Source organism: Pelobates fuscus, chromosome 13 (genome assembly GCF_036172605.1).
Source record: "Pelobates fuscus isolate aPelFus1 chromosome 13, aPelFus1.pri, whole genome shotgun sequence".
Lineage (NCBI taxonomy): Eukaryota > Metazoa > Chordata > Amphibia > Anura > Pelobatidae > Pelobates > Pelobates fuscus.
In genome coordinates this window covers 87,925,470-87,943,576 of record NC_086329.1, presented here as the reverse complement: position 1 = coordinate 87,943,576, position 18,107 = coordinate 87,925,470, and the positions used below count along the sequence as shown (strand labels likewise).

Here is an 18,107-nt window from a genome sequence, read left to right as displayed (position 1 = left end):
TAGTGTATATATTGTTTAATAATGTCACTTAATAATGTCACTTAGATAATATCACACATTGTAATATAGCATGGTGTAGGTATGCTGTGTATATTTCTTAATTACATGTAAACTCTGTGTCATGCAGGGTGCCTCCTCCAGCTTGGTGGTGAAATTTGCAGACACTGAGAAGGAGCGGGGCTTGCGTAGGATGCAGCAGGTGGCCAACCAGCTGGGCATGTTCAGTCCGATCGCTTTGCAGTTTGGGGCGTACAGCGCGTACACACAGGCAGTAAGTGACCAGGTGAATTACACTCCTTTATTCAAGTTCAACTCGTGTTTGTGTATTGTCTCTGTAAGTATCTGTTTATAAACTTTGCCCGCAAGACTTTCTCACACCTGGCACCAGACAGTATGGCCTCTTAGAACCTAGTGACAAATATTGCAAACTTAATACTACCATGTCTGACCTCACCAGCATAACATGTTCAGCAGTGTAATCTCATTAACCTAATGTCAGGCAATGACCTCCAAAGTACTTTGTCAAGCAGTGCAACCTCCACAACACCACAGACAATGTAGCCTCAAAAACACAACATTTATGGCAGTGCAACCCGCACAACACCCCAGCGAGTGCAGTCTTAAAAATACAACCTGTCAGGCAGTGTAACCTAGAAAATACAACCTATTAGCCAGTGTAACCTAGAAAACACAACCTGTCAGTCAGTAAAACCTCTAAACATCACCCATCAGGTATTGTAGCCTACAAAAAATCACCCATCAGGCATTGCAACCTCTAAAACATTGACTGTCATGCAGTAAGACCTCCAAAACACCCGTCAGGCAGTGTGAATCCACTATCCCCATATCAGGCAGCAATATATCCTTGACACCCGATTAAGTAATGTGACTTAAAGTATGTCTGTCACTATTTAATATGCCTCCCTTAGCCTTGCTTATCCACCAAGCTCTTGGTGATGACCCTTTGATCTACTGCTACTTACCATATTTGCGTCCTGTCACCTACCAGGGGGAAATAGAGGGGAACTTCTAAATAAAGAAAAAGTGGCAACGCAAATTTTAATGGCAAAATACAAGGCAGCTTTACCTTAGTAATATCTGATCAGGCAGTGTGCACAACCGCAGGCAGTATTACCTAAATTATACAAAGATTAAGCAATGTCAGGCTGTGTGACCTCAATAACACCATATCAGACAGTGACACTAACACTAAAACTTCATGAAATGGCTATATTAAAGAGGAACAGTCACTTTCCAGGATTTAATATGATGTTAACGTATCCTCCACATTCAACAAATATGTATTTGTGAGGTCTGAAAATATTAAAATGTAGACATCCACAATGCTACCTTTACCACTATCATGGAACTCAGCACTTACATCTTGGCTCAACATTTGTTTTTCTACTCCTTTAATACACTGTATACCTGGCTATGTCAGGATAGAACTAGTCTATGATAGCAATTGAAAAAATCTTTCATAAGCATTAAACGATGGAGTATCAATTGGGAAAAAAGAACAATGTTATATAGATCACTTGTAATGTTTTATTCAATGGTGTAACTTTCTGAGACGTGACAATTCCCCTTTAAATATCTGGGGGTCATGCATCCAATTAATTTGTGATTGTTGTGTCATGCTGTTTCCGTGATTCTGTCCCCCACAGCTCATGCAGCAGCAGGCTGCCCTGGTGGCCGCCCACAGCGCTTACCTCAATCCCATGGCAACAATGGCTGCTGTGCAGATGCAGCAGATGGCGACAATCAATCCCAACGGGATCATAGCCACTCCTATTACACCTATCACCCCCATCACCTCTTCTTCAGGTGAGTGTGACCCGCAGAATGGGTGTCCTGGGATGGGTGAGTATTTGAGTTATCAAAAACAGCAATACCAGGTTACAGACAAGAGTGTGTATTATCAGAAAACAAAATGTACACAATCAGATGAGAATGTATCACCAGGACAGAATATGCCCAGATAGTACAGGAGATATCACCAAGTTACCGAACAAGAGCATTGATCAGGGCAAAATTATCAGAAGAGTTTAATTTAACATATGACATTCGCAAAAGGTTCTAGGAAAACACTGAGTTATTGGATGAGATCGCTGAGTTATCAGCGTCCAGACTTGTCAAAACATTGAAAGACTTCAATTATTTAATGAAAAAGACAGTATGAACTGTTAGATAATTTCAAATTTAACGACAAAATAGATTAATTGGAAACATTTTTCATGTCAGTTTGTCTAGTTTGGCCTTAAATTTGAAATTCAATTTGAATTCCTGACATTTCTTACTTTAGTGAATGCCATGTAAAGAATTATCGGGAATTAAAGGGTAATTAGAGAATAGAGAAAAATTAGATATCAGAAGAGGCATTAACACATTATCATAACAGAGTAGTTGAAAATCACCTGTTTATTGGTGAGGAGGGAGACTTTTGTATTATGGGGCAAAAGAGGCAGCAGAAAACATGTCTAATTAGCACAATATTGGTATCAAAGGTTGGTTAGTTAAAACATCAACCTGAGATCATGTTGAAACCTCAGACTTGCAAGTTTAATTCCCTCAGCACATTATCATTGCAATATCAATGTTAATCCAACAATCCCGTTAGGAAAAAAATAAAAATTGTAAGACATATAGATGAATTAGTAGTTGTATTTTTATATCAGATTGATATCATAAATATAAAATAGATCTAGATTATATAACCCGTACCGGTTAAAAACACTGCTTCATTTCTGTGCTTTTAAGAGTGACTCTCTCTTTTTCATTTAGGTACAAGTACCCCCCCAACACTTGCTGCCACACCAGTATCTGCCATTCCTGCCACACTGGGGGTCAATGGGTACAGTGCTGTGCCCACTCAAAGCAGTGTACAGCCTAGTTCGGAGGCAATCTACACCAATGGCCTGCACCCTTACCCAGGTAACACTGCGTACCTCTGTGTCTATACATCTAATGTTCAATAATTTGTTTCTGTTCCCATTCCATGTATATGTATCTACGTCAAAACATGTTCTGTTCCGTGTATAACTTACTGAAATTGTGTTTATATGTCTTATTGGCCTCTTATCATGTATACAAAGCTGTTATTTTGTTATTTCGCTTATCAGCTCAGAGTCCTGTTACCCAGCTGGACCCCCTTCAACAAGCCTATGCTGGAATGCAGCATTACACAGGTAAGTAGGCAGTTCGTGGGACACAACTTCATTGTCAATACAGCAGTCATAATAATAATAACAGGCCTGAAGGGGGTATTAAAAGTGCATGGATATTAATATAGTAGAATAGAGACATATAGTCATGGGAAAAGGAAAGTACACCCTCTTTGAATTCTATGGTTTTATATATCAGGACATAATAATCAGCTGTTCCTTAGCAGGTCTTAAAATTAGGTAAATACCAACCTCAGATAAACAACAACATATGACGTATTACAACGTGTCATGATTTATTTAACAAACGTAAAGCCAGAATGGAGAAGCCATGTGGGAAACACTAAGTGCACCTAATAATTCAATAGCAGCAATAAGTTGAAGTAATTGTGTTCTGTCTGACTTTATCAGTCTCTCACATCATTGTGGGGGAATTGTGTTGCTTCAGTTCATTGAGGTTTGCTGGCATTTGTTTATGCACAGCTTTCCTAAGGACCTGCCACAGCATTTCAGTCAGTTTGAGCTCTGGACTTTGACTAGGTTCTTGCAACACCTTAATTATTTTCATTCAGTCATTATTTTGTAGATTTGCTAGTGTGTTTGGGATCATTGTCCTGTTTCATGACCCAATTTCAGCCAAGCTTTAGCTGTCAGGCACATGGCCTCACACTTGACTCTAGGATACTTTGGTATACAGAGGAGTTCATGGTTGATTCAATGACTGCAAGGTTCCCTGGTCATGTGGCTCCAAATCCCTTCCACCACAGTGCTTGACAGTTAGTATGAGGTGTTTGTGCTGATATACTGGGTTTGGTTTTTGCCAAATGGCGCTGTGCATTACGGCAAAACATCTCCACTTTGGTCTTGTCTGTCCAATGGATATTGTTCCTGCAGTCTTGTAGTTGTTCAGATGCAACTTTGCAAACCAAAGCTGTGCTGGCAGGTTCTTTTTAGAGAGAAACAGATTTCTCCTGGCGACCCTTCTAAAAAAAAATTAAAAAAATGTCAGTCTTTTTCTAATTGTACTGTCATGAACTTTAACATTTAACATGCTAACGGAGGCCTCTAGAGTCTGTGATAGAACTTTTGCAGTTTCTCTGAACATTGCACGGTCTGACCTTGGGGTGAATTTGCTGAGACGTCCACTTCTGGGAAGATTTGCAACTGTCTTGAATGTTTTCCACTTTTGAATAATCTTTCTCACTGTAGAATGACAGACTTTAAATTGTTTGGAAATAACCTTTTAACCCTTCCCAGATCGATGGGCAGCAACAATTGCTTCTCAAAGATCATTGCCGATGTCTTTCCTACTTGGCATTGTGTTAACACACATCTGAATGCTTCAGACCAGTAAACTGCTAAAACTTTGGCTTTTATGGAGATGGTCACACTTGCGGATGATTAATTAATCAAGAGCATTTGATTAGCAGCACCCTCTTAATTCTTCTGGAAGCAGTAAGGATGTAGTTAGGTTTTTTATACATGGCTTCTCCATTTTGTCTTTATTTTTATTAAATAAATTATGACATGTTATTGTTCATGTGAGGTTATATTTACCCAATTTTAAGACCTGCTAAGGATCAGATGATTGTTATTATGTAAAACCATAAAATCAAAGAGGGTGTACTTTCTTTTACCCATGACTGTAATTATAGGTAGTGTACTCAGAGACATTATTTGATTTAACTTGGGGGATTGATAATGTAGAAGAAGAGAACAAAAAAAATGAACAAGATGAGTAACAACGATGGAGCATAGCAGTCAAAGTAAAGAGATTAACTGTGTATGACGCGTCCGTTTAAATCAGTAGAGGTAGGCAGACAATGTAATACTTAAAGGTAGGCAGACAATGTAATAGAGCAGCAGGAAATGCTAGCAGCATGCTTGGTTGTATAGGGAGAGGCATTAGCAGTAGAAAGAGGGAAGTGCTCATGCCATTGTACAGAACACTGGTGAGACCTCACTTGGAGTACTGTACACAGTACTGGAGACCATATCTCCAGAAGGAAAGAGAATGGCTACTAAACTGGTTCATGGATTGCAGGATAAAACTTACAAGGAAAGGTTAAAGGAACTTAACATGTATAGCTTGGAGAAAAGAAGAGACGGGGGATATGATTGAAACATTTAAATACATAAAGGGAATCAACACAGTAAAGGAGGAGACTATATTTAAAAGAAGAAACATCACAACAAGAGGACATAGTCTTAAATTAGAGGGACAAAGTTTTAAAAATAATATCAGGAAGTATTACTTTACTGAGAGGGTAGTTGATGCATGGAATAGCCTTCCTGCTGAAGTGGTAGAGGTTAACACAGTGAATGAGTTTAAGCATGCATTGGATATGCATAAGGCTATCCTAACTATAAGATAAGGCCAGGGACTAATGAAAGTATTTTTAAAAATTGGGCAGACTATATGGTCCGAATGGTTCTTATCTGCCGTCACATTCTATGTTTCCATGCTTTGGTTGGATAAATGGGTGGTTTGGAATCAGCTGTTGCATTAGGCGTAATTTGCCAAATTTTCTTCATTTCACAGCTGCCTATCCTGCAGCGTATGGTTTGGTGAGCCCGGCGTTCACACAGCCTCAACCTCTGCTCCAACAGCAGCCTCCACAACAACAGCAACAGAGAGAGGGTGAGTGGGTAATTCAATAAACAAATTCAGCCCAAACACGATAAGGCTGGTCTAGCCTAATATGTCTGCCTCTAATTTTGACAGGTCCAGAAGGATGCAACATCTTCATTTATCACCTGCCACAGGAATTCACTGACTCAGAAATCCTGCAGATGTTCCTCCCATTTGGAAATGTTATCTCCGCCAAAGTTTTTGTAGACCGAGCTACCAATCAGAGCAAGTGTTTTGGTGAGTGACCTGCTCGCTCATACGATTTAAGGAAATATATCACCCTTTAAATTGCCACATAGCCTTGAAAAGTAACTCCCACTGTTCTCTTTGTTATAGTGAGAAAATGCATAAAAAGTGCTGTTAAAAAGTATTTACCCTCTTCAGAATTTCATCTATTTTTGCATATTTGTTGCGTTAAATGATTTCAGTTCCTCGTCCAAAATTAAACAGGGAAAGAAATCCAAGTAAACACAAAATTCATGTTTGAATTGTAATTTAATATATTTAACGTAGCACTGTCACCTCCCCTTGAAAAATTACCTGATACGTCCGTGGGGAATTAGAGCTCTAATGGAATTGCAGCGATGCCTTGATGTCTAGGCATTGCGCAATACCAGCTCTTCACTGCAGGGACCCTAAGTGATCGCTCCCCTGGAGCGATTACTTCCAGGTTGCCCACATGGCTCACGGCAGGCTCAGACAGGCTTCCGATGCTCTGCCTGTAGTGAGTGCCTTGAGGGGTCGAGGCACTCAGTGAAATAAATAATTAAATAAAATTAGAAAAATATTTTTTTTTTTTATTAAAAAACAAAACAAGGAGGCGGAGCCTGCGCCTGAACCAGAGCGGACGCAACCCACATCAGATCCGCTGAAATCCATCGAAAAAAACCTAAAAACCACACTTAACCTTATTGAACGGGTAACTCACCCACATACACCCCGAACACCCCTCTGGCACCACATATGCCGTTTTACCAGGCTGCCAGGGCGCCGAGGAAGAAGTGGAAAACCGGGGCCAAGCACGCCACCCAAAGCCTGGACCTGGCGGCACTATATGGAGCCTTCGCACCAACGGGAATACTCGGAGGGAGACCCGCAACCCAGGCTGAACCAGCTGCTGAGATGGGACGCCGGTCCCAAAAATCACCACCCCACGCAACATCAGGGGCACAGGACATTGGGATCCTGCTCCAACGACAGCCGCAAACTACAATGGCGCCGGTCAGGACCAGCATGGCCGCAGGCACACCTGAAAGCCCCCCTCAGGCCGAAACTCACACGCAGCCTGAACAGCCGAGCACAAGACGGATCAGCCCCGGTCACCTAAAGAGACTTCAGAACCTAGTGGGGGAAATTAAAAACCTACTAACAGCCAATGTGGCAGCCATTAAAGCAGACATGCAGAAGGTCACTGACCGAGTAAAAGTGTCAGAAGGCGACATCGCAGACCTTAAAGAAGGTATGATCACCGTACAGGACATCCAACACATAAATGCTATGCAGCAAACACTCTCAATACACCAAGCCACACTGGATGACAGGTCCAGGCGCAACCACCTTAAGATACGGGACATACCGGACACAGTAACTTCAGAAGAACTCCCCCACTACATAAGACGACTGATAGCCACCATCCTACCAACTGCCCAAGCCAGAAAAATTGCCCTAGATGGAATTTATCGCCTGCCAAAGCCCAACAGGGCCCCAGTGGCCACCGTACAGGACACCATAGTACGCTGCACACATTCCCACGACAAAATTGCTATCTGGACGGCACTACAGGGCAAGACCGGACTCCTCTTCGAAGGCGCAAGTCTAACGTTCTATCAAAACCTCACAAGGTCCACCCTGCAGTGGCAAAAATCTCTTCAACCCCTCACAAACCAACTGAGGACAGCCGGCATCAAATACCAATGGAGGCCCCAGGCTCCTGGTGGTAAACCACGAAGGGACAATTTACAAAATAGCATTGCTTGCAGACACCCCAACACTCCTTGAGGCACTGGGCTCATCGTCCCGTATGACAGCCAACATCAGGCGAACACCCACGACTGGAACCCGGCACAAACTGTACCGTTCATACCTGCCACCAGCGCAACCACACAGCAAGGGAATTGATCACCCTCGGGACTATACATCTGTCTGCAGACCGTTATACTTTAGTTTATTAGTAATATTTACAGTTGCTAACTACCTGTTCAACATAACACACACAAGAGAGTCGCCTATAGAGGACCTAACATTCCTCGATTTCCAGCCCCTGGCATCAGGGCGCTACCTGGTGGGTGCCTAGCTTCACACCTGCCAGCTCCCCCCCCCCCCCCCCCCCCCACCCGCAACCCCCTTGATCAGGGGTTCCATCACTAGAGGGCCAGTTCGCTTAATCCCAGCAAACACACCACACGTTACAACGTGACAACTCCACATCGGATGGCCCGCACCGACTCACCCCTTGCACTACTCCTGTTTACTTACCACATCACTAACTATCTCTAATACCATGAACACATCCATCCATTCCAGCTCTCCCATACACACTTTAACACAAAAGTTCACACAATTAAAAATGTGCAGATTACCTATCGTAACGTGTGTTTTAACTACACAAAATGTTTGATGTTTGACAAATTCACGCTGTAGCTGTTGTGGCACAGCAGATTACTCTATTAAATGATACTCATGATATGCACAGCAAAAAAAAAAAACCTTCCCTCCCTCTCCCTCATATTTACAGATCGCCGCCGTTCCCCTGACGGCGATCGGTCTTCTTCTTCCTCTTCTATGGGGAGCCTGTCTGACAGCCCAGACAGTACCCCCTCTCCAAAAATTTAAATTACAATATATATATATATATATATATATATATATATGTGTGTATATGTAATTTTATTCTAACTGTATTTTTATATTAAATAAATAAAATAATTCAATAAATAATAAAATAAATAATTTCATAAATATACACGTAGATTTCAAATATATAAATATGTATAGATATTTAAATTCTACGTGCATATTTGTGTTATATTTTTACATAATTAGGTCATTTTAATGATTGCAATTTGAGGGACTGGCCTGACAACCCAGGCCGAAAGTCCAGAGAATTTAATTTGCTAGCACTGTGTTTAACCCTGTAACTTTATATGACACCCTAAAACCTGTACATGGGGGGTACTGTTTTACTCGGTAGACTTCGCTGAACACAAATATTAGTGTGAAAGATTTAAGATTTAAAATAACCCAAGTTTAATACCTTAGGTTGTCTTCTTTTAAAAAAAAAAAAATATATACATGTGAAGGGTTATTCAGGGATTCCTGATAGATATCAGTGTTACAATGTAACTTGCATTCATTTAAAAAAAAAAAAATGGTTTGGAAATAGCAAAGTGCTACTTGTACTCATGGCCCTATAACTTGCAAAAGAAAGCTAAGAACATGTTAACCTTGGGTATTTCTAAACTCAGGAAAAAAAATGTGAAACTATTTAGCATGTTTGTTTTTTGGAGGTTGTAAATGAGCAACCGATTTTGGGGGTCAAAGTTTGAAAAGGTGTGTTTTTTCTATTTTTTCATCATATTGTATAATTTATTGTTAGAGTAAACTATATGATATTATGAAAATAATGGCGAAAAAAACGGTATATAATATGTGTGGGTACTGTAAATGAGTAAGAGGCAAATTACAGCTAAACACAAATACCGTAGATATGTAAAAAGAGCCCTGGTCCTTAACGGTATTAAAAAAATTGAAAAACGGTCTGGTCACTAAGGGGTAAAGGAAACAAGTTGGAATCCAACATTAGCTGGGCCTGTGTGAAAAATGAATGCCCCTCTTAATGTAATAAATGCTTACATCGCCTATGGCAGCAACAACTGTAGCTGAACTGTAGTAGAACTTCCTATAATTGGAGTTTAACCTGTCACAAAGCTGTGGAGGTATTTTAGACGACTTTTCTTTGCTGAATTTCTGTGATTGAGCAATCTTGGGGGGTTTTCCAGCATGGACAGCTCTTTCATGCCCTCTTTCGTATGAGATTCAAATCAAGACTTTGAGTTGGCCACCCAGAAACATTAATAAACCGGACTTGCTTTTTTGTCTTGAATAATTGACTTCCTGCATAACCCAATTACTATTTAGCTACAGATCACAAACTGATTACCAGAAATTCTCCTTTAGAATGTTCTGGTAAAGAAAATAATTCATAATTTCTTCAAGGACAGCATGTCTTCCAGCTGTCCCTGAGACAGCAAAGCAAGCCCATGCCATCACACAACCACAAACATATGTGACTGTTGGTACCTTGTTGTTATTATTATTATTATTATTATTATTATTATTATTGTTTCATTAAAGTAATAAAATAACATTTAAAATCTTGCTTGCCTGAAACCATGCAGCATGACAAATATGCAAAAATAGAAGGAATCGGGAAGTGGGCTAATACTTTTTTTCACAGCACTGTGGAACTCTAGTCCAATTTCTTCAATAGTATGGATGCCAGGGAAAGTGTTCAGTTTTGTTTACTAAACATTTATCTGAAGAAGTAGAAAACCAAACATCACTAATTTGAAATAAAGACATGTATTTTCCCACATCCTCCTAATTTTGAAATGTATAGTTTAGGAATTCATTTCTTTTAAAAATATGAAAGGGGGCTCCATGTTAACCAAGGGTACTTGGAACGTTAATTAATATCAACTATCAGGACTCTTCTCATAAGTACCCAGGTTCCTATGTGATGAGGCTGATTTTAGTAATGCAAGTCTTCTCTAATTCTCTGAATAAAGTGTAAAATTCAGACTTCCTTTTACTTCCTCAGCTCTTATATTCATTCCTGTAATTGCAACTATTACAGTTATTGAGAAACTGCAATAATTACCTTGCAGGGTAAAGTCCACCTCTAGTGGCTGTCTACCAGATAATTAAGACAATGCATGTGCCTTGTCTGTCATCTTACATTGTGTATCACACTGTAAACTTCGGGCTCCGTCTGTGTTATCTATATTTTTAGTGTCCATTGTATTAGCTATTAGCTATGCCTGCTCATTTAGACTTAAACAACATTAGGACGTGTCAGTGCGTGAGCAGGATTTAATCCCTGCTGACACAAAGGATTCCTTGGAATCAATAGATGCCTGGTGCTCTTTTCTGTCAGCTGGAGCCTTTTTAGTGGACCCAGACTGACCGATGAGCTGCATGCAGCTTTTAAAATAGGCATTTAACGCCCAAAAAATAGATTGCCGTGTGAGCAGGGTAAAATCCCTGCTCACTCCAGGAAACCCCTCTATCAGCTGGGTCAATTTGTATTGGTCCCAGATTGACCAATGAGCTGTAACTAGTGCTGCAAGTCAGCATAGAGCCCTTTAACTCCATTCCTAACAATGCAGCTGAGTTATAATGCTCAGCTGCAGTGTTTCTTAGTTACAGGCTTGTGCATAGTCCCATAACTGTTTCCCTGCCTATGCCCATGCCAATTGTGATCAGTGTTGGGCTTTGCCAGTTGCTGGGAAGAAGTATGCTGGTTTCATTATCACATAGAATGCAATTATGAAAACAGCCAGTAGATGGTAGTCAAAGACCACTCATCTTTCCAATAGGGGTATAGGTAGAGTTAGTGCTAGCTGTAGAGTTTGCGTTAGGTAAGGGTCAATGTTGGGCTTGGGTTGATGCTGTTTTTGAGTTACGGATAGTAGGGTGTTAAGGGTAAGGTTAGGGTAGGTTAGTGTAAGGGTTAGGCTTGGTATAGCGTTAGGTGGGGGTTTGGTGAAGTTAACATTAACTGATAAAAATTAATTTTATATTATATGCAGTTTAGGTTCGATTGTTAAGAGTAGGTTTGTATGGTAATAAAGCTTGGTCAGTGTTTAAGCTAGTCTATGGTCGACACAGATTATGCATATATACAACGTTAGCTATATACAAAGGCTAGTACAGTTTAATTATGACTGGTATTCAGGCTAGATTTAGAGAAGTCGCTTTAATACTATTATCACCCTGGCCGACCGGGACCACCCATACTGCCTGTGCGGGGAGCCGTTATCGTGGAGGTCCTGAAACCTCACACACAGGGGGAGTGCCACTACTATCCGATACCTGCTCTGCCCATTTTGTGTAGCAGGGGGCAAGTGTCCGCCAGAGCAGGCACCAGAACACAGTCCAGCCGTGCTGCATCGTAAGTTTCTCGCTGGTGTCTCTAGGGCTGCAGCTGCGTTTCAGTGTGCCTGTCCCTCTTGGTCCACTGAGAGTCGGAGTCAGCCCTGGTGGGGAGCTCGGTGTCGTTTGCGTGTGGTCGTCGGTTCGTGGGTCGTTTTGTTACAGGCTGAGTGGGAGGTGAGTAAGAGGTCTGTCTCCGCACAGTGTTGTCCCGCTTGTCGACAGGCTCGGTCCGTTCAGGCGGGAAAGGTCGGTGTGCTGGGTAGTGCTGTGCAGCCGTCGTCATCGCTGGTTCAGATGGCTGCGAGGGTAGGTAGCAGTTATCATGCTTCCCGGTATTGCAGGGTCTGGAGTTAGGGGCCGCAGTGTTATCCGTGGGCTCGGAGAGGGTGCTGGTCCTCCCTTCGTCTCCTGCGCACATGGCGCCCGCCATCTTGGACGTAGTGGTCGGACCCCCGGCTTCGGCCGCGTTATCTCAGTCAGGGCCTTAGGGTGAGGACCGGGATCACCCCCACCGGTCCATAGGGGGGGAACGGGGCCGAGTCCGCCTGGATTAGTGCCCCATGCTGGGTTCTGTGTTGCAGGATAGTGGGACAGCGGACGTCCGCCCCACTCACCGCCGGAGAAGGCCTCAGTTGTAGTAACGAAAGTTTCTCCTCCAGGGGACTGAAGCTCGATGAGCCAGCCTCTCCCTGGTTCCAGCAGTCCCTCTGCTTTAGGCACCGTTGCTTTCGGTCTGCTTTTCGTTGAAAAGTCGTGTTTAGTCGTATTTAGTGAGGTGTTGCAGGAGCTCCTTTTGCCTGCGACCATCCAGCTCGGCGGTCCGGCCCCGCCCCTAGTTCTATATTTTGACAATACTAATCTAACTTTTAATACATTTGGCATTTATAAAAAAAAACATTTTTTATTTACGTTTGTCGGTCTGAATTAGCACTAGTGATTTTATAGTTTCAGCAATATTAAAAGTTAAGTTTTATTCTAGTAGGCCACATCAGATTATACCACCCCTGTACCTGCCCACTTGCTAAATATACGGCTTATGTTTTGTTTTGTTCTTTCTTCTATTGCTTAAGTCAAATAGGGGTTACTCCCCCAATACTTAGGAGTATCCCGAATACTTAGGAGGCTCACCCCTTCTCATTTTTCTTTTTTTTTATCATAGTATTATATGCAAAAATGTGGGGGGAAATTTTTTTTTAACATTTTATTTGCAATTAATATTGTGTTAGTTATACATATAGGAAATTTAATGAAAGCCCTGTCTGTCCTTTAAAAACAATACATAATATTTATAGGGGTATTTTAAAACAGGGATCAACCGATATTGATTATTTTAGAGCTGGTACCATTACCAGTAATCTGTGAACTTTTACTCCGATAGCCGATAACTTACCTATACCGATATTCTGTATCTTTTTTTTATTAAGTGGTAAATGCACAAAATATACATGCCAGTCAGATTTTCTTGAATATTTTGTGTTCCTCTCCCTTCCCCTCCCCTATCTTCCCTGTTCCTTAGTAGTCCTCTCCCCTCCCCTCCCCTCTCTCTCTCCCTCCCTGTCCTTTATTGTGTTGTCCCCCCCATCCTTAGTGGTCCTCTCCTCTCTCTAGTGTGCCTCATTATGTCTCTTGTAGCGTGGCCGAGCTCAGCAGAGCGCGGTACAGGAGATTTCGTTTCCTGTACCCGGCTGTACTGACAGTCTCAGTGAGCCCTTCCTGTCAGTCCAGCTGGGTACAGGATACTGAAGCTTCTGTACCGCAGTCCGCTCTGCTCAACCACGCTACACTGAGTGACTGGTAGGGGTGAGCGCTGTGTGCTTTCTTCCTGCCAGTCACTCGATTCTTGTGCCCGTAGAGCCGGTGCGACCTAAGAGAGCCGCCTGTATCGCCTAATGGATGTGCCGATACCGATACTTGCCAAAATCCGGAATATCGGCCAAACCGAATATCGGTCTATCTCTACTTTAAAGACAAACCCTTAAAGGGATTCTATAGTGCCAGGAAAACAAAGCCATTTTCCTGGCACTATAGAATCCTACAGTGCCCCCCTCCCACAGTGCTGAAGGGGTTAAAACCCCTTCAGTCACTTACCTGAATCCAGCTCCGATGTCCCGCGCCCGCTTTAGGATTTCCGCACAGGAAAGCATTAATCAATGCTTTCCTATGGGGATTCCAGTGACGCTGGAAGTCCTCATAAAGCGTCATTTCGACGGCCAAAAGTCGTCTAAGCACCCGGAAGTCCCTACCAGTCTACCAGACAGCCACTAGAGGAGGAGTTAACCCTGAGAGGTAATTATTGCAGTTTCTCAGAAATGAGCTGAAGTGGTCTGGGTGCCTACAGTGTCCTTTTACATTGTGGTGGTACAAGCATATAGCACAAATTCTAGGTATTGTTTTGGCAAAAAACAATTGCCTCCATCATTAAGGGATTAATGCATATAACCAAAAATGAATTGTGTGGCTGCAACTTAATGTAAAAAAACATGCAGATGTGGTCAAAAGGCTCAGTTATATGATCAAACATTACTAAAGGGAAAACATGCAGGCTAGAAAATCTTGATTATCTCATAAACTGTTAAAGTCATAAGATTTTCACACACTACAAACTCTAGACTTTACAGAAACTGGTGTGTAAAATAAAAAACATCCAGCGAGCAGCATTTATGTTGGTAAAAACATCTTCTTAATGAAAGAGGTCAGAAGGAATGTCCTGATTCCAGCTGACATGTAGGCCACACTAGCACTCTTTACAATAGTGGAGTGCAGAATTGTATCTATAAATACTCACAATGAAGCAGTCTTAAAGTAGTGCTCCAGCAGCAGAAGACAACGTCAAGACTCATGTAAGCAGAAAGATAAGGCATGACAAAGCCTGATAAACAAAGCCTAAGAAAAAAACATTGTCTGGTCTAAGGATTTTTTGCTGGAACAGCTAGATAGCAAAGTCTGAATTAAAATTAAATAGGATGAATACATGGAACGATTTAGACTTGTGTCAGCAACACAGAATGGAAAGGGTACTATAATGATATGGAATTTTTTTTCTCTAAATACACATGTATATGTATTTTTCTCTAAATACACAGGTCCTTTAATACCAAGTAGGTATTATCTGAAAGCCACGATGTACCTAAACATTGTTCATGACCATGTGCATTAAGAATAGACACATTTTTTGTCTGGCCGATATTATAAGCTGATATTCAACATTTTCAGCAATTCTGGTATCGGCCTATAATGAGACCGATATTGCCGATAATGCAGGTGGCAGTCGGGACCCAGTGCACGCTGTCTTGAGCTCCTCTCTTCAACTCTCACAAGCACCTGGCCATCAAAGCATTGACCTCCCGGAAACGGAATATAGTGTGCAGTGGGTTCCGGCTGCCCCCTCTCCAATGTAAGTACTACACACTGAACTATATCTGTACTACACCCAGATATAATAATAACACAGACACAGTGTATTGTCCCGCTCCCTGGTCACAGGTAAAAGGCAGGGAGGGGGCAGAATGTCGGTATCGTTTATCGCCTGAAAGGTCACGTATTATCAGTATCAATCGATCCTTATAAAGTAGAAGATAGTGAGTAGGCGCTTCACGGAATGGAGTAAAGGTGAATATACAACAGTAATTGATACAACAGTGTTTCCCAGACACTAAATCAGAGTAAATATAGGTAGAGAGTGTGTATCAAAAACCACATAAAAATCCATAATACAGTAGCTTTAAAGGGATGCACATTAAGGATCGATTGATATAGGTAGAGAGTGTGTATCAAAAACCACATAGGGAGTGATAGTCCCAAAAACAAGTGTAGTGGTGGTAAATAACCATAAAATACAACCTGAACATAGGCAGCTGGCAGAATGTTATCTACAAAATATAAATACAAAACATAACAGCACTGGAAGAAGGCTACCAAGCCGAAACGCGTTTGCTGCTATTCCAATATTTGTTTGTTTTTTATATACTTGTTTTATATTACTCCTAAGGTTAATACTGTTTGGGTAAGTGGATACCCCTCTTTTTATATCACTTGTATTTGGGTTCCACTCCCTTATAACCAGGAGTTTGCTTTTTATTTTTATCTCAAAATAAATATAAGTTTTTTACTACGGAACCTTTCCAGTCATTCCTTGGAGTTTCGTCAGCCTGAATTGGCACCCTTGAGCCTGTTATACAGAGCCTGGTACGGCTCTGCCAAATGTGAGTGGTAGTCCATCTTTATTTAGCATACATTTGTATTACACAGTATACACTATGTTATGTTTTGTATTTATATTTTGTAGATAACATTCTGCCAGCTGCCTATGTTCAGGTTGTATTTTATGGTTATTTACCACCACTACACTTGTTTTTGGGACTATCACTCCCTATGTGGTTTTTGATACACACTCTCTACCTATATCAATCGATCCTTAATGTGCATCCCTTTAAAGCTACTGTATTATGGATACATCTACCTTGGAAAAAAGCACTTGTGATATCAAGCTGTGGCCTTAAATATAACAGTAACTTTAGTATATCCGAATGGCCGGCACAGTATCCAGACCTCAATACAATACAAAACCTTTGGGATGCAGTGGAAAGAGAGGATTGATGCAGTGTGGCTAAGAAAATCTGCAGAAACTGCACAATGTAAATAAAAAAACAGCACCTTGAGGTATCCAAATTGACAATAATTCTAAATGTTGTGGAAGCAAAGAGGGCTAAAAAGAACCAGTGAAGTGGCCACTATACCTATTGACACGTTTTCTCATTTGTTCATGTGTGCATTATGTGTTCTGTCATTCCTTCATACCTGATGCTTGTGCATTGCCATCTAATACATAATTACTCTCTTTTTCAGGCTTTGTAAGCTTTGACAATCCAGGCAGCGCTCAAGCTGCTATTCAGGCAATGAATGGATTCCAGATCGGCATGAAGAGGCTTAAAGTACAACTTAAACGACCAAAAGATGCCAACCGGCCATACTAAGGCGATCAGGTGGGTACCAAACACAGCAATTAATACCTCCCTCAAGAGAAGAGGATGGGACATTTGCAAGGCTTTAGGTAGCATGACTTCCTCAATACAAGACTAACAAGCTTCAAAGGGACTGAAGTAATATACAGTCAGTGGGTGATCATAATCCAGCCTTAGAGGTCACTGGTCCCAAATGGAACTTTTGTACCTGTACATCTTGGTCCAGCACAGAAGGTGCTTTACTGTAAGGACCCGGTAGGTGTCTCTTGGTGACATGCTGTGAGTCTGGTCCTGTTTTCCTCGTGCGTGGTATTTCTGTGTTTTCTGTGTTTTGGATTTGTGGATTTCCTCATGTTTTCATTATATATTTGTTTTTTATATTTTACTTTCTTTATGGTTTTAATTTGCTTTTCAGTTTCATGTAAACTTAAAGCTTGCTCCAGGAGGCAGAAAGAAAGAAAGGAGTGTCTTTAGGAACAATAGACAGTTAGGAATCTGCACGTGGAGCCAGTAGAGACATCTGCCCAACCTAACCACCTGTTCACCTCAATCAATAGGCAAACTGTGACTCCTCTCATACACTGGAAGATGATGAAAATTGTGGTTGAATAAATGTAATACATAGTGTAAAGTCATAGGTTACATACTGCTAACCTAAACTCATCATCTTCCCGTATCATGAGCGTAAATATTTTCTAACAGCTATAATGCTGATACTTTGTGTGCAAAAAAGTAATGTCCCCACCTTACTGGCCTCCAAAATATTTCCTAAATCCATATATGAAAGTATTTCATCATCGACTATGTCGAATTAAATCATAGGGAAAGGTATGTATATGAATATAAAGAATTAAAATAAACATGAATTTACAAAAAATATGATTATATACATATATATATTTAAATTACATATAAGGTATATTAAATCATGATATATATATATATATGTGTATTTAAAATTTAAATGACTATATATTTAATAATCCATGTAGGTCCATATTTGTAGTATATATTTTATTAACTGATATATATATATATCAGGGACACCACATGACCAAAAAAAACCAGCTTCTCTTTTTCTGCCGCTTGAAACCCACCCACCTCGTGCCAGGGTCCAATCAAATCATGAGATGACTCTGTCGCTTTGACGTAATCCTAGCGACCATTGGCTGCCCTGGGACTCGTAGCACCGCC

General features: G+C 41.1%; 1 protein-coding gene across 2 annotated transcripts in view; it reads left to right on the top strand.

Moving 5' to 3' along the window:
• The window catches only part of CELF3 (CUGBP Elav-like family member 3), a 70,495-nt gene that overhangs the window by 46,692 nt on the left and 5,696 nt on the right, over positions 1–18,107 (top strand). The window contains exons 6-12 of one of the 2 annotated variants that reach the window (XM_063439774.1): positions 128–271; positions 1,668–1,827; positions 2,785–2,934; positions 3,123–3,188; positions 5,707–5,805; positions 5,890–6,033; positions 16,798–16,934. In XM_063439774.1, coding sequence (XP_063295844.1) covers positions 128–271; positions 1,668–1,827; positions 2,785–2,934; positions 3,123–3,188; positions 5,707–5,805; positions 5,890–6,033; positions 16,798–16,925 — 891 coding nt within the window. In that variant the 3' untranslated portion in view covers positions 16,926–16,934. Of the gene's footprint in view, positions 1–127; positions 284–1,667; positions 1,828–2,784; positions 2,935–3,122; positions 3,189–5,706; positions 5,806–5,889; positions 6,034–16,797; positions 16,935–18,107 lie in introns of both variants that reach the window. The other variant, XM_063439773.1, reaches the window with a different exon arrangement.